At 49.7% G+C, this 13870-nt stretch overlaps 1 protein-coding gene across 7 annotated transcripts in view; it reads left to right on the top strand.

Annotated features, from left to right (window-relative positions):
• NOL4L (nucleolar protein 4 like) overlaps positions 1-12886 on the top strand; it is a 145807-nt gene extending 132921 nt beyond the window's left edge. For 5 of the 7 annotated variants that reach the window (XM_033153878.1, XM_033153881.1, XM_033153883.1 and 2 more), the window contains 6 exons: positions 1208-1479; positions 3865-4050; positions 4391-4582; positions 6539-6661; positions 7081-7282; positions 8628-12886. In XM_033153878.1, the coding sequence (XP_033009769.1) occupies positions 1208-1479; positions 3865-4050; positions 4391-4582; positions 6539-6661; positions 7081-7282; positions 8628-8836 (1184 nt within the window). In that variant the 3' untranslated portion in view covers positions 8837-12886. The remainder of the gene's footprint in view (positions 1-1207; positions 1480-3864; positions 4051-4390; positions 4583-6538; positions 6662-7080; positions 7283-8627) is intronic. The other 2 variants (XM_033153880.1, XM_033153879.1) reach the window with 1 other exon arrangement.
• The last annotated feature ends 984 nt before the right edge of the window (positions 12887-13870 follow it).

Genomic DNA, 13870 nt, shown 5'->3' with positions numbered 1-13870 from the left:
TTGCTGGGTTTCATGTCATCCTCAGTAGTCCTTTGGGAAATGGAAGTTCCCGAAAAAGAATTACCCAGACTCCTCTGTGAGCTGCTGGTTCAGGAGTTACCGGTGTGATGATGTCCTCTAGATTCTGTGGACTGCAACTCCCATCATCCCTGACCATTGGCTGTGCTGTCTGGGGCTGATGGGAGTTGTAATCTAAAATATCTAGGGAGCCCCACACTGGCTGCCTCTGCACTACTTCATGATATTTCATATAAAAAGGGAGTCTTTGGAGCCTGAAGGCAGGTGTGCAAGACGGGGGGGTGGGGTGGGGGTGGGACTGAGTCTCAGTGGTGGGGAACTAACTGGCATGTAATTCTAAAGGACTATAGACATGCTATCTCACTAGTATTTGCAACTGCCTGGTAAGAAATGCCAGTATTATCTCCACATTTGTTCATTTTTATATTTCTGCACCACCCTTCACCATACAGTCATAGGGCAGTTTGCAACAACACCTTAAAACATGCAAACACACACACACACACCCATGAAAACATCAGCACAAAGTAAATGCAACATAAATGGAAGTACCGTGTTTCTCCTAAAATAAGACACCGTCTTATATATTTTTTTGCTCAAAAAAACACAGTATGGCTTATTTTCAGGGGATGTCTTATTTTAACCGTGTCGCATCGGTACGCTGCATAGCCACGCCTCCCCAGGCTGTTTTAATGGGAGGTGCCGCGTCACTATGGCTTATTTTCGGGGTATGGCTTATTTTTGGGGAACGGCTTATATTTCGCAAATGCATAGAAATCCTGCTATGGCTTATTTTATGGCTATGTCTTATTTTAGGAGAAACAGGGTAACATAAAATAGCAGTGGGTAAAATAGCAACGAATCACGCACACTCTCAATCTCAGAAGAAGGTGGGTGAAAGAGGTTTGCTTTCCCCTTCTGCAGTGGGGAGATGGTTCTACAGTTTGGGAGCTACCACTGAGAAAGCCCTGCCCTGGGCCTCAGGGTGGCATTGTTGGGGGTTTTTTTGGGGGGGGGGGGTTACTGATGTTGATGAGGGAAGAGCAAGATTGTGCCTTGGGTGAGAATACCGCAGGAGCTGTTGCTGCCCCTTCCCCGCTGCAAACTGCAGGTTTGGGGCCGCAACAGTAGCAGCATCTCGGGGTCTCTGGTCTTTCTGGTAATGGGACCCCTTCTCTTCTCTTTGCAGACGATTCCTCCTCGGAGAGCTGCAGCGGGAACGGCTCCTCGACCCTGAACCCGTCCACCTCCAGCAGCACTCAGGGGGATGCCGCCTACCCAGAGATGAACGGGAATGGAGCTGCCGTTCCCATGGATTTCAGTGCCTCCTCTGAGGACCAGCCCATCAACCTGTGTGACAAGCTGGCACCTGCCCACGTCACCCCCTCCTACCAGTCGGACAATTGCAGCGCCGATGGCCTGCGGAGCCGTGCAAAATATGGAGCCAAAAGCACAGCCGAGGTGTGTGTGTGTGGGAGAGAAAGAGAGGTGTGTGTGTGTGTGTGTGTGTGTGTGTGGGAAAGCCCCTGACATGGGGGCAGGGGAAGCGTCCCTCCACCTAACATCCAGTGGCAATAGCGGAGTTTCCCCCTGGCTACAGGCACGGTGGCAGAGTCAAAAGAAGACCACGTGGAGGCTGAAGCGAGAGCAGGTGACCCATCTGGGTAATAGGAGAAGATCAGTCACCCTGATAAGGAGTCCCTGTGGCCTAGCCTTGCGTTAAATTTAGAGCACTCCACGTTTTGTTTTCCTTTGCCACCGTAGTCCACCAACCAACTACACTTAGACCAGTGCCAGCAAATTTTCCTATGCCAAGGGCCTTGTTCCCAGCCCTATCTTGGCCAGAAACATTTCCTTTTAAGGCAGAAAGGAAGCAGAGTCACCAGACTTTGGGGGTCCTGGCCCAATGGCCCTTCTTTTGTGTGGTTGGAGCTTTTCGCAGGAATGAACGATGGTTGCCCATTGGGAGCCAAAACAGCAGGGGAGCCCTATGGCGTCTGTAGAGAATGACCAGATGACCAGGGCATGGTGAGATGAATGCACCATCCGCTTCATGGACCTTACAGAAAGGGGATTTCCATGGGCAAGAGCTCTCGCCAAGGTTCCAGGGGATTTGCTGTTGCTGACTGGTCCTCATGGTGGCCGAATCTTTCTGTGGCTGCTTGGAACAAACAGCTGGGGGGGGGGTCAATTTCCTGCTTTGCCTTGTGTGCTTCCTAGCATTGATAACAGAATGCTAGGCCTAAGTTTAATCCAGCACGGCTCCCCTCAAGTCCCCAAGATGGAAGAAGAGGACACTTCAGACTGACCCATATTTTGGGGTATTAGAGGTTACTGCCCACAAACTTCTGCTGCCCTTTCCTGCTTGTGTGGTGGCACCTCAGTAAAACCTTGTCTTACTGATTATAGCAGAGTTTCCCCCCCGGAGGCAGAGGACAAGAACAGTAGTCAGAGTCAAATTCCTCAGTCAAGAGCTTCTTTATTGCTTGACTGGTTGCACAAGCATTTCAGTTCCTAATATATACTTTTTACAGAGGTACCTTGGTTCTCAAACTTAATCCGTTCCGGAAGTCCGTTCCAAAACCAAAGCGTTCCAAAACCAAGGCACACTTTCCCATAGAAAGTAATGCAAAATGGATGAATCTGTTCCAGACTTTTAAAAACAACCCCCAAAACAGCAATTTAACATCAATTTTCCTATCTAATGATCCATAAAATGAAAGGAAATGAAAGGAAAAAACAGTGTACTGCAGTGACACAATCAATCAGTAGCTGAACTGGGTTCCACACAGTCACACACACACACAAAAAAGAGCCACAAAAACGCAAAATAAATAGCAAAAACAGACAGACCTCAGCGTAACACTCCAAACGGAAGTGTGAATGCTAATAAAATTTTGTTAAAAAAAAAAGAAGAAGTTAAATTAAGATAGGATATAAGAATTAGTTAGAAATATGATATGTATGTTTTTATTAGGATTAAGACTAAAGTTAAGTGATGATTATTGTTTATTAAGATAAGATTTGATGAGAAAGAAGATTTTTATAATGGTATAAAGTTACTAAAGAAGATTAGAAATGAACGCAGAAGAGAGGACGTGAGGAAGTCCCCAAACAATGTTAGGAATAAGATAAGGACTGATAAATGAGTGTTTTTTTGTAGTTTTGTAGTTTATTTTTTGTAGTTTTTGTATTTTGTGTGTGTTTATTTGTTAAAATCCAATAAATTCTTTATAAAAAAAAAAAAAAGGAAGTGTGGCACTCAAAACGGAGCACATTTGACTTCCGAAAAAGTTCGCAAACCGGAACACGTACTTCCGGATTTGCAGTGTTTGGGTTCCAAGTTGTTTGAGAACCAAGGTACCACAGTACATTCTTTCTATATCTCTCCAGCATGGTATAAACTCAGTGTGTGTGTGCGCGCGCGCACACACACTTTCCTTGTGCGGAAATTGCAGCCTGCAACTTCCTCCCTTCATTTGCACCTGCAGCTGACATCAATCAGGCCTAGAGTGCCACTCCTACACAGTAAAGAAAATTCTGGAACCCACTTTAAAGCTAAAAGGAACTTTTATCTGTTTCTTGAAGAATGTTTTCCTAACATGGGGTGTGGACTCGGGTCTTCCCAGGCATTCACTGCAGGAGTGGTGTGGTTGTGCCCCCCCCTCCATCCCATTTTAGCCCTCTGCCTCCTCTCTCCGCCCCACCCCCAAAAATTTAGACATTGTAGAAGCCAAGGCTGAGCCCTCCCAAAGTTAGAGACCTGTGAGCCACCAGAAGGCTAAGCAGGACCGGTGTAGCCAGGGGGGGCGGTTCAAAGGGCTGATTCTCTGTCTCCTCCCTCAGTCGCCTCCATACAGCTCTGGCAGTTACGATTCCGTCAAGACCGAGGTCAGCGGCTGCCCTGAAGACCTGACCGTGGGCAGAGCTCCAGCCGCTGATGACGATGACGACGAGCACGATGACCATGAGGACAACGACAAGATGAACGATTCGGAAGGAATGGACCCAGAGCGGCTAAAGGCCTTCAATGTATGGGCAGCTTTGTGTATGGGCAGACATACGGGGGGCAGACAGGGTTCAGTCGCGTGGCTGCACCTTTCCTTTCCCCTGTGAGAGGGGAGGGACTACAGCTCAACGGCCAACCCCATGCTTTGCGCACAGATTTGTCCCCTGCTTTAGCCCACCTGTGGCAACTGGTGATGGAGACTCTGCCCGAGAGTTGCTGCTGCTACCAATCAGAGTAGACCACCCTTCCCCAGCCTGGTGCCCTCTAGATACTGCTGGACTTAGGCGGACAATTGTGAACCAGGCAGGCTAATGATCCGTTCAGGTATGAGGCAGCTCCCTATGTTCCCTGTTGTTTCTGCAGATGTTTGTACGCCTTTTTGTGGATGAGAATCTGGACCGCATGGTTCCCATCTCCAAACAGCCCAAAGAGAAGATCCAGGCCATCATTGAATCCTGCAGCAGGCAGTTTCCCGAGTTCCAGGAGCGAGCTCGCAAGCGCATCCGCACTTACCTCAAATCCTGCCGCCGCATGAAGAAGAATGGCATGGAGATGGTGAGGTTTTTATTATTATTATCCCCACTTCCTTCTGCGTCTCCTCTCCTAAGATAGTTGAGAACCATCCCAACCCCTGTTGATTCCATTCCTCATTCATGTGATCCGCACCGGACCCAGTCTATGTAATTGCCCTGTGGGATGGCATCTCCACGCTTTTGCCATGATAAGGAAGACTTGGCCACTTAGGGACATCTGTCCAACTCTCTCTCTCCCCGGGGCATCCTCCACCCTCTGACCCTTCCCACTGACCTTGCTGAGTCACCTGGGTGGGATGGGGTGGCAGGGGGCACCCATTTAGTAGTGGCTCCCTGCCAGTGGTGTAGGGAGACTGCCGTTGGGTCCTCTGGGGTTTGGTCATGGGGCCCCATAGCTGTTGACAATTTCCACCACAATGTGAAACTTCTGGGAGAGCTTGTCTGGAAAATTAGGGTGTGGTTTCACTCAAATGATGGTGACAGTCTTCTGTTTTGCATCTTATTTTGGGAATGCTTGGAGATCCTGAATTGGTGCTTGAGTCCAGTGATGGATTGGATGTGGGTAGGAAGCTGAGACCATCTGGTCAAGACAAAGTTGCTGCTACTCATTAGGAGAGCTGATCTGCATTTAGGTTTAACGCTTCTAGACATGGTTGCATTCCTGCGAAGGATCAGATTCACTGAGCGTTCTCTTGACAGTCACCGGCTGTGACTTGGTCTGCCTCTAACAACTGCATGCCATGTCTAAGTTTTCTAGCATTGCTTAAGTACAGAAGAAAAGTTTTGTTGGCATGTTTTAACATTTTATCTTCTAAGATCCAAGATTGTAGATTTGCCATAGTTAGGTGCTCTCCTTTCAAATTTAGAATTTGAAACAGTCACTCATACATACCTTTGCTGTATATTTTATCAAGGGGTTAGAGAAAGCATAATTTATCTCTTTATGTGGCGGCTTCCTGGAAGATCCTTGGAGGCTCTTTTGAGCATTTTCCTTGATGGATCTAATAAATGTGTTACCAAACAGGTGGCAATATATATGTGAACATTTTAATGTATCCTTGACCAGCTACAATGGTTTGTTCCCAGCTTGTCACCTGGGAATTATTCATTGATTCTACGGAGGCTTTGATTTTTGTACATCTTCATATGTTCTACTTTGTTAATGGTCAGTAAACATTTGATCGATCTGCCTTTGGTCTTGGATAGCCACCAGGTAGCAGCTGTGGCTAGGAATGCTTTGGCACAACACCACTTCCTGGAAATCATAGATGTTGCCACTGTTTCATGTGCCCAGGTCACATCACATCAAGGTTAGGTTGCTACAGCACATTTTACACAGGGCTGCCTTTGAAAACTTAGAAACGTTAGTTGCTGAAAATACAGCAGGCAAGGCTATGGCTGTGGATACAGCACATGTTGTTTTATCTGGTGTTCGCTAATCTTTGTTGGCTTCTGGTTTGCTTGTGGGTACAACGTAAACTGTCCTTAAAGCCGGAAAAGTTTTTGTTTTTGTTTTAAAGTGGGGGGTGGGGGAGACCTAAATGATTTGGGACCAAGCATGTCATCAGAAGTTTGGAGGGGTTCCGGGACAGGACTTTTTTTTATCATGGCACCCAGATTGTGGAACTCCTTGCCCTGCGTTGCCTGATGGGCTTTTCAGCGCATTGTTAACATTCCTTTTATTTTGCTGCTTTGGGGTTGCTTGGGTTTTTCTTCCCTGTTACGTGGCTTGGCATTTTGAACAAGCACCCTTAGATTTTACTTCTTGGTTTTTAACCGGTTGCTTTATGGATAATTGGTTGTTCTAAGCATCCTTGGGGGCCTTTGGAGGCCAAAGGGAGGGGTATAAGCATGTTAATACAGAACCATTCATTTTCCCCTGAGCTGGTGATTCTTCTCCTTTGACTGTCTGGTCTGCCTGCCCACCCACTGACCCTCTTATCCGACGGCTGACATTCCTGGCTCTATGTGTCCCCAGACCAGGCCCACCCCGCCCCACCTGACCTCAGCCATGGCCGAGAACATCCTGGCAGCCGCTTGCGAGAGTGAGACGCGGAAAGCAGCCAAAAGAATGCGGCTGGAGATCTACCAAACATCACAGGTACGGGCCCTGGAGCTGACCTCTGGTTTGGCGCTGAACGCAGGGTTCTATGCCCTGGGGTGCTGTGGCAGAGCTGGTGCGCCTGTGCTCGCCCCATCGCCACCTGTTCACAAGCTGCGCAGGCTGCATGTTGCACTTGTGACTTTGAGAGCGGGCAACGGGTGTGGCGCTATGCACAGCGAGGGGAGTGGAGAGTAAAGAACAGCCCTCTGGGTAATTGGCTCAAAGGGCTCTTCGTCTCCCTCAGCCCCTGCCTGGCTGGAGGGGCCTGAGGCCAGGCACACACCCCACACACCCCGACTGGTGCACCCCTTGCTTAGAGACACATGTTGGGAAAGTCTCCTTCATTGCAGGAGGTTGGACTAAATGACTCTAGTGGTCTCCTTGAGTTCTGTAATTCTGTGATTCCTCCACTGCAGGATGAGCCAGTTGCCCTGGACAAGCAGCACTCCCGGGATTCAGCCGCCGTCACTCATTCGTCCTACACACTGCCAGCCTCTTCTTTCTCCCAAGATCCCGTCTATATCAACGGGAGCCTGAACTACAGTTACCGGAGCTACGGAAGCCTCGGAGGCAGCCTGCAACCTGCCTCCTCGCTCCAGACAGGGAATCACAGTAATGGTAAGCAGGGGGGGGGGGGAGAAAGAGAAGCTCTGGCTCAACCCCCTCTGCCCCCCACAATTATGCTTTTAGAAAGCTTTCACTGGTGCCACAGGGAGCTTTTAAAAAGCCTAATTGCTGTGGGGAAACGAGGCAGTTGAGGAGGGGAGGGGTGAGAGAAGGGAAAAGAGAGAAAGGGGCCAGGAAGAGAAGGAAGTTGATGAATGTTTCGTGTGCATGTGAGAAAAAGAGAAAGTGTGGGGTGACTCTGCCCCCCCTTTTGTGTCTGTCCGCACTCACTACTGGCATGTGGCTTGTGGAAGGTCCCCCAAAAGGGCATGCAGCCCTCAGGGTGAAGAATGCCCTGCTGTGCCCCGGCTGTCTTCCACTTCTGCTCAGGTGTTGCCCTCAAAGGGTGAGTCCAGGCAAAGGCCAGAGTCTCGTGAGGCAACACAGCAGCCCCTCGCCCTGTGCATTTGTCATTCGTTGTGCCTTTGGGCTCAGGAAAGGGAGACTCTGGGGTCCTTTGGCAAAATTTGGAAGTGTGAACCCCGCACCATCTTGCCCTGCTGGTTTTCAGGAATGGAGGGAGGTTCCTTGGTTGTGTCCAGTGTCCACACGACTAAGTGCCTGTCACGAGGTGTGCCTCAGTGGCCTCTGGCCTTCCTTCCTCTCACTCCCAGCTTGCCCTCACTGGAAGGATGTGATTTCTGGAGCCGCAGAAGATGCGTCTCTGGGATTAACGCTTCTCATCCCTTCCTAATGCCTCTTAACTCTGAAGCAAGATCCCACCCTGGGCTCCAGCCACTGAAGCCTAATCCCCTTGAGCGAGAGGAGGAGAGGGTGATGCGTTTTGCTCCCTGAAGATTGCGGGTCCTCGGGTGCACCCTTCAGGGCTCTTTGTCCCACCTCGTAATTCAAACATGGCCAAAGCTTGCCCAAAGCTCCCTCCCTGGCTGTCCACACCTCTCTGGGCTGCCCTGCCTTGCCTGCCTTCTGGAGGCAGCCGCAGACACACGTGTGTGCATGAGGGACTGTTTGGGGAGCAATGTGGTCTCAGAACCCAAGCAGCCATCGCTTGCTAACACTGATGTACATGTGGGTGTTCCTCCATTTCTTTCAACATGTGCCCCGCTTTGCCCCGGCTCACAGTGGCTTACGGCAGTCACACTTAAGCCAAAACAGCCACCCAAATCGCGTGGGTTGTGTTCTTCCAAGAGGCTGATGAGCAACACGCATCCCTGTGATGGGAAATCTCTCTTCCGGGGCAGGGCTTTTGGGGAGGAGGGTGGGCTCCCCTGTGGGCCGCCTGCTAGCAGCATCCTTTGTGCTTCCTGACCGTCCCTCTCCTGCTCTTTGCCTGCAGGCCCCACCGACCTCAGCATGAAAAGTGGGGCGCCCAGTACCCCCACCCCTGCCACCACCAACAGCACGAACAGGGGGGTGCCAGCTGCCCAGCTCAGCCCCACGGAGATCAGTGCGGTGCGGCAGCTGATCGCCGGCTACCGGGAGTCCGCAGCCTTCCTCCTCCGCTCTGCAGATGAACTGGAAAACCTCATTTTACAGCAGAACTGACTGCTGGCCTCCCTTTGGCTCCTGTGCCAGAAGACACTGTCCTTTGCTTGCAGAGGGGCTCCCTTTGATAACCTGCTCAGGACTGGCCATTCCTCTGCCTACCAACCACCTCCAAGCTGGCACAGGTTCTGACTTTTTTTTATAAGGTGGGATCCAAAAAGATCTGTTTCTTCTTGGAGCAGGAGCCCAGGGCCTGAGGACCTGCCTTTCGAACCTGCCTGTGCCAGTGCACTCCCAACACCGACCCAAAGGAGCCGGCCTGCAGCCTGGAGAGATGTAGGACTATTTTTTGGGGGGGGGGAGGAAGACGTTGGGGTGGGGAGAGCTGGTGGGGGATGGAGCTACAGGCACAGTCAGAATTTACTTTTGTAGAGCCCCCTTTCCAGCACCTCCCTCCCCCCATCTCCTGCCTCTTCCATGTCTTAGAAATTCCATATTTATTGAGAAATGGGCCCTCCTCCCCTTCTCCCTCTCTTCCCCCACCCCCTAATTTATTTTTCTTTCTTTTTTTGAAAATGAATTTTTGAGTTTGTACAGATTTGCCACTTTTGTGTCTGTCAGATGAGGAGGAGGTTTAATCCTGCACCGTCACACATTCCGTCCCGTGTTCCTGGGGGGCTGGAGGGCGAGGATGAGGAGATCTGCTTCTTCTCTCACTTTTTCACCAGGCAGAAGCCGTAGGGCTCAGAGGCCAGCCCCGGCCCCGGCCCCCAGCCACTTCCAGTTAGCAGGACTTGCTCTGGTCACTTTAAAGGAAAAGCCCCTGGAGCCCAGAAGAGAAGCAGCTGCCCAGCCTTCTTCCTTCACACTCTACCTCACTCTGCGTTGTGGGTTTTTTCCAGACTCGGGGAGAGTCCAGTCGTCAACCCTCAGGGGCATTTGAGCCAGCAGACCAGGCCTGTTCCTCGCTGTAGGGGGCAACTCTGCCTTCCTAACTTTATTTTTGGGTGAGGGGCTCGCCCAAGGCAGGGTTGCATTAGCTACATGAAGGGGGAAAGGGAAGGGGCGAAATGCAGATTCCTGTTCACATCATTCCTGGAAGGTTGTTGTTGTTGTTGTTTTTAAAAGGCTTTTTTGCAGCCAACTAGGCAAAGGACTCCTGCAAGAAGCCCAGTTTCTGATGCGTGGAACTGGGCCGAGCCATTTCTTTCTCCCCTCAAGTTCTCCTTCCCACAGCCCGGCCCATGCCTCTCCACCCACGAAATGCACTTGCTTTTTTGCTCAGTGCAATATTTTTTCAGTGCTGCTAAAATCAGGAATGGAGGAGCTGAGGCAGCAGAGCCCAGGCCATTGGGAACAGCTCAGCGCCAGCAGAAGACACCAGAAAACCCAGGGCCTCGGAAACGGGGTGAATTTGCTACACCTCCCCTCTGCTCCCAGCTGGGCAACTTTGACTGCCCCCAAGCTTCCCCATGATGCCACAGCTTGCTAGGGAAAGGGCTACAGAGTACCAGCCCTTGCAAAGTTTAGGAGAAATTTGCAGCAGCACTCCTAAGTTCCTTATTGGAAGCTCCCCCATGTAGGGCCTATAGGCCATGAATACTGGGCCATTTTCCTATTGGAACTGAGCTTTTCTTCAGTTTTTATTTGCCTTGTTTCATTAGGTGAAAGAAATACAACACTCCATTCCTACATTCAGTTTGTACGGAAACAACTTTTGCTTGAGAGGAATTTTCTTCCCCATATATTTGCTTGGGGTCAGACTAAGTTTTAAGCCACATGTTGTACCCAAGAAGTTCTCAGAAGTTCTCAGGAACAAACTACTGCAGACCCTTGGCAATTGCGGCTGTTCATGGCTCGGTTGCATTGTTTCTCCATGAGTGTGGCTTCGTTGCACATGAGAATTCCTGATCCTAGTTCACACACACCCGTTTCTCTATTTTGAGTCCACTGAGTGACACCCCAGGGGTTCCAGGGAAGCGGAGGACAGCCTTTTGGCGAAAGGCCCTCCTGCCAGCCCCACTTCTCTCGATTTCCTCTGCAGCAGAGAACACCCGGGTGTGTGTGACCTGCTGCTTCTCCCTCTCAACTTTGATTTTCTGTAAATATTTATTATTGTGAAAGGCCCAGGAAAGAATCAGTCCTTACCACACCACTTTTGTGCAACCCTGAACGCTGAAAGTGTGGCAGAGACAATCGCTGTCCTTAATAAAATCCTGGTGTTCAGTTTTGTCATGTGCGGCCTTCGCATTGCTGGAGGCACCACCAGGAGCCATAGCCATGAGGCGGGGGGCGGGGGCTGTTTACTCAAGAGAACAGGCTGCTTAGGTAAAGGTCTCCCCCACCCCACCCCCCGGGTGTAACTTTTTAGAGTCCTCTTCACTAGATCACTTTGGAACTTGGCTTCGTGTGCGTATGTTGCTGCTTTCGTTTTTTAAACCACTGGTTAGAATGTTTTGAGACTGATCTGATATGGCTCATGGAAAAAGACCAACGGGAAAGCCAACCGGGGCTCACAACCGACATCAGGGTTGGGTGGAGTTCAGGTAAGTATAGCATCTGTGGTCACATTTGGGCCACGGAAGCCACCTTTTGTTGTGTGTGTTTATAGCTCTAATTGTCTTAGGACATCTCTGTGGTCTTCAGCCGATGATCCCCATTGAGTAGGGACCCCGATTCCTGCAGAAGGCCAGCCCACCTGTTCTGAAAAACAGGGCGAGAGCCCACAGAACTGCATGGGCTGGCAGGTCTTTTTACAAAAACCAAGGAGGAATCTCCACCCACAAGTCCCTTCCCCATAGCAGCATTTTGGGCCAGGGAACGGCATTCGCGGGATTCCAAGTAGAACCCCCCCCCCCCCCGAACATTCTCCCAACACTGGAAGGGCCTCCCCTCTCTCATAGACGGCTGTAATGTTTAGTACCAGTTCTTTTACGAGAAATGCTGCTTTGAACTCAGAGGGTTAAATAAGATTTTGATTTGTAATTTTTTGTAAAACTTTTTACAAGGTAGCCTAGTGATTTCACCAGAATACCAACTACAATCTGTCCATGGTCTGATTTTTATATAATTTAGTGGTGCTTTAGAGAAAGTTCGGTTTGGTTGTTGTTTCAGAGCTGTACAGCTCAGTTCTTCGCCTGTATCTACCTAAGACCAATGTGAACCTTTGTACTTTTTGCTCCTGACTTTGGACTCAGTGAAAGTGTACTGTTTACATGTACAGAACTCCCAGCACATCCCGTGTTCTGCAAGACCTGCTCTTGGTGAGACACCCCCTCACCCTTGTTCATCTGCTTAGCAAAGCCACAGACTCTCTCATTGGCACCCTGCCCATCTCTGTGCACAAGCGCACTTGCCCGCCCCACTCCTGGGATGTGCTGCTGCAACCCAAAGGGTTTGTACACAAGCCATTCCGTGTTCTCCAGCGACCAGTTCAGTTATCGGGATCTTTAACACGGTAGGACTAAGGTGAAAGCAAACAGCTAGAATCTCCCTCGCTACTCAGCCCACAGGATGGCACTACTTAATTCTGTCTTCTGCTCCCTGGGCACCAAGGCACAAGAAACGGGGGCTGTGGGGCACGCATGACCCCGGAACAAGACCTCCAGCAGCCCAAGAGGCACCCATACTTCCCTAGAGACGCTAGAGGAAGGAAATGGCACTTAAAACCAGCTTGAGAAGGTGACACTTTATGGCTTAAATCTGTTGAATTCTAAAAAAAGACCTTCCCTGACAGGCACCTATGCAACTTCATGTGGCTCTTCTAAGCAGATGGGCACTTCCTCCTCCATGTGCTATGGAAATACTTTTGTGTTATATACAGTGGATCTTTTTCCAGTAAATGTGGCTTAATATTTTAATTCTTAGAACGTGTGTTTGTTCTATGTAATGCAACTTAATTCTGTTCTGTTTGTGAAATGAGTAGCACAGGCCAACCTCCTTGTCCCATTCACTTAAAAGACCAACGAGCTGTTTAAATTGAGCGGTTCTTTCCATCCATGGTATTACTTGCTAAATGCACTGATTTCATAAGTATGTGGAATTTTTTTGAGTCTGTATATCATATTATAAGACTGAATCTACTTAATAAACACTGTATAACAAACAGAACGCATCTTCTCGTTTCCAATATGGCTCCCAAGCAGCGGTAGACCTCTCCCACCTGTAGGCCTACACAGAGCAGTGTTCTGGTCTATTTTTATTTTAATTAAGTGTCCTCCCTTCACCCTAAGGTCCCAGGATGAGTTACATTAAAACCAATTTAAAATAACTTATGGAAAAATAAATATATGCACCTCTGGGTGTGTGTGGGGGGGGGGGCGAGTTCCATAGCTTAAAGGCCACCACAGGGGCCTTCTCTCTGTCTACCACCTCCCAGGCATCTAAGGACAGAAGAACTACCACCAGGAGGCTTCCTTGAACAATCTCAGCAGCTGAGGTGGTCTTTTGGGTATTTGGGGCCGGAGTCATTGAGGGCTGTAAACACTAATGTGAGCACCTTGAATAGGGCCCAAAACTAAACTGGCAACCAGTTAAAGGCAAAGGTAAAGGACCCCTGATAGTTAAGTCCAGTCGCAAACGACTCTGGGGTTGCGGCGCTCATCTCACTTTACTGGCCAAGGGAAGATGTTTGTCCGCAGTTTTTCCGGGTCATGTGGCCAGCATGACTAAGCTGCTTCTGGCAAAACCAGAGCAGTGCACAGAAACGCTGTTTACCTTCTCGCCAGAGCGGTACCTATTTATCTACTTGCACTTTTTGGCATGCTTTCGAACTGCTAAGTTGGCATGAGCTGGGACCGAGCAACAGGAGCTCACCCTGTCACAGGGATTCGAACTGCCGACCTTCCAATTGACAAGCCCTAGGCTAAGTGGTTTAGACCACAGCACCACCTGCGTCCCTTAACACACGTTATATGAGATCTAAATAGATCCCTAGCCAGTAATGTAGCCACTGCATTTTTGGACCAACTAAAGTTTCCGAGCCGTCTTCAAGGGCAGCCCCACATTCAGTGCATTGCAATAATCCAATATGGCAGTTACCAGAGCATGGAGTATGGTGGCCAAGTCATCTCCCTCCAGCAGCGGTTGGAGTTA

Source organism: Lacerta agilis, chromosome 6 (assembly GCF_009819535.1).
Source record: "Lacerta agilis isolate rLacAgi1 chromosome 6, rLacAgi1.pri, whole genome shotgun sequence".
Classification (NCBI taxonomy): Eukaryota; Metazoa; Chordata; class Lepidosauria; order Squamata; family Lacertidae; genus Lacerta; species Lacerta agilis.
This window is presented reverse-complemented; position numbering and strand designations above follow the sequence as displayed.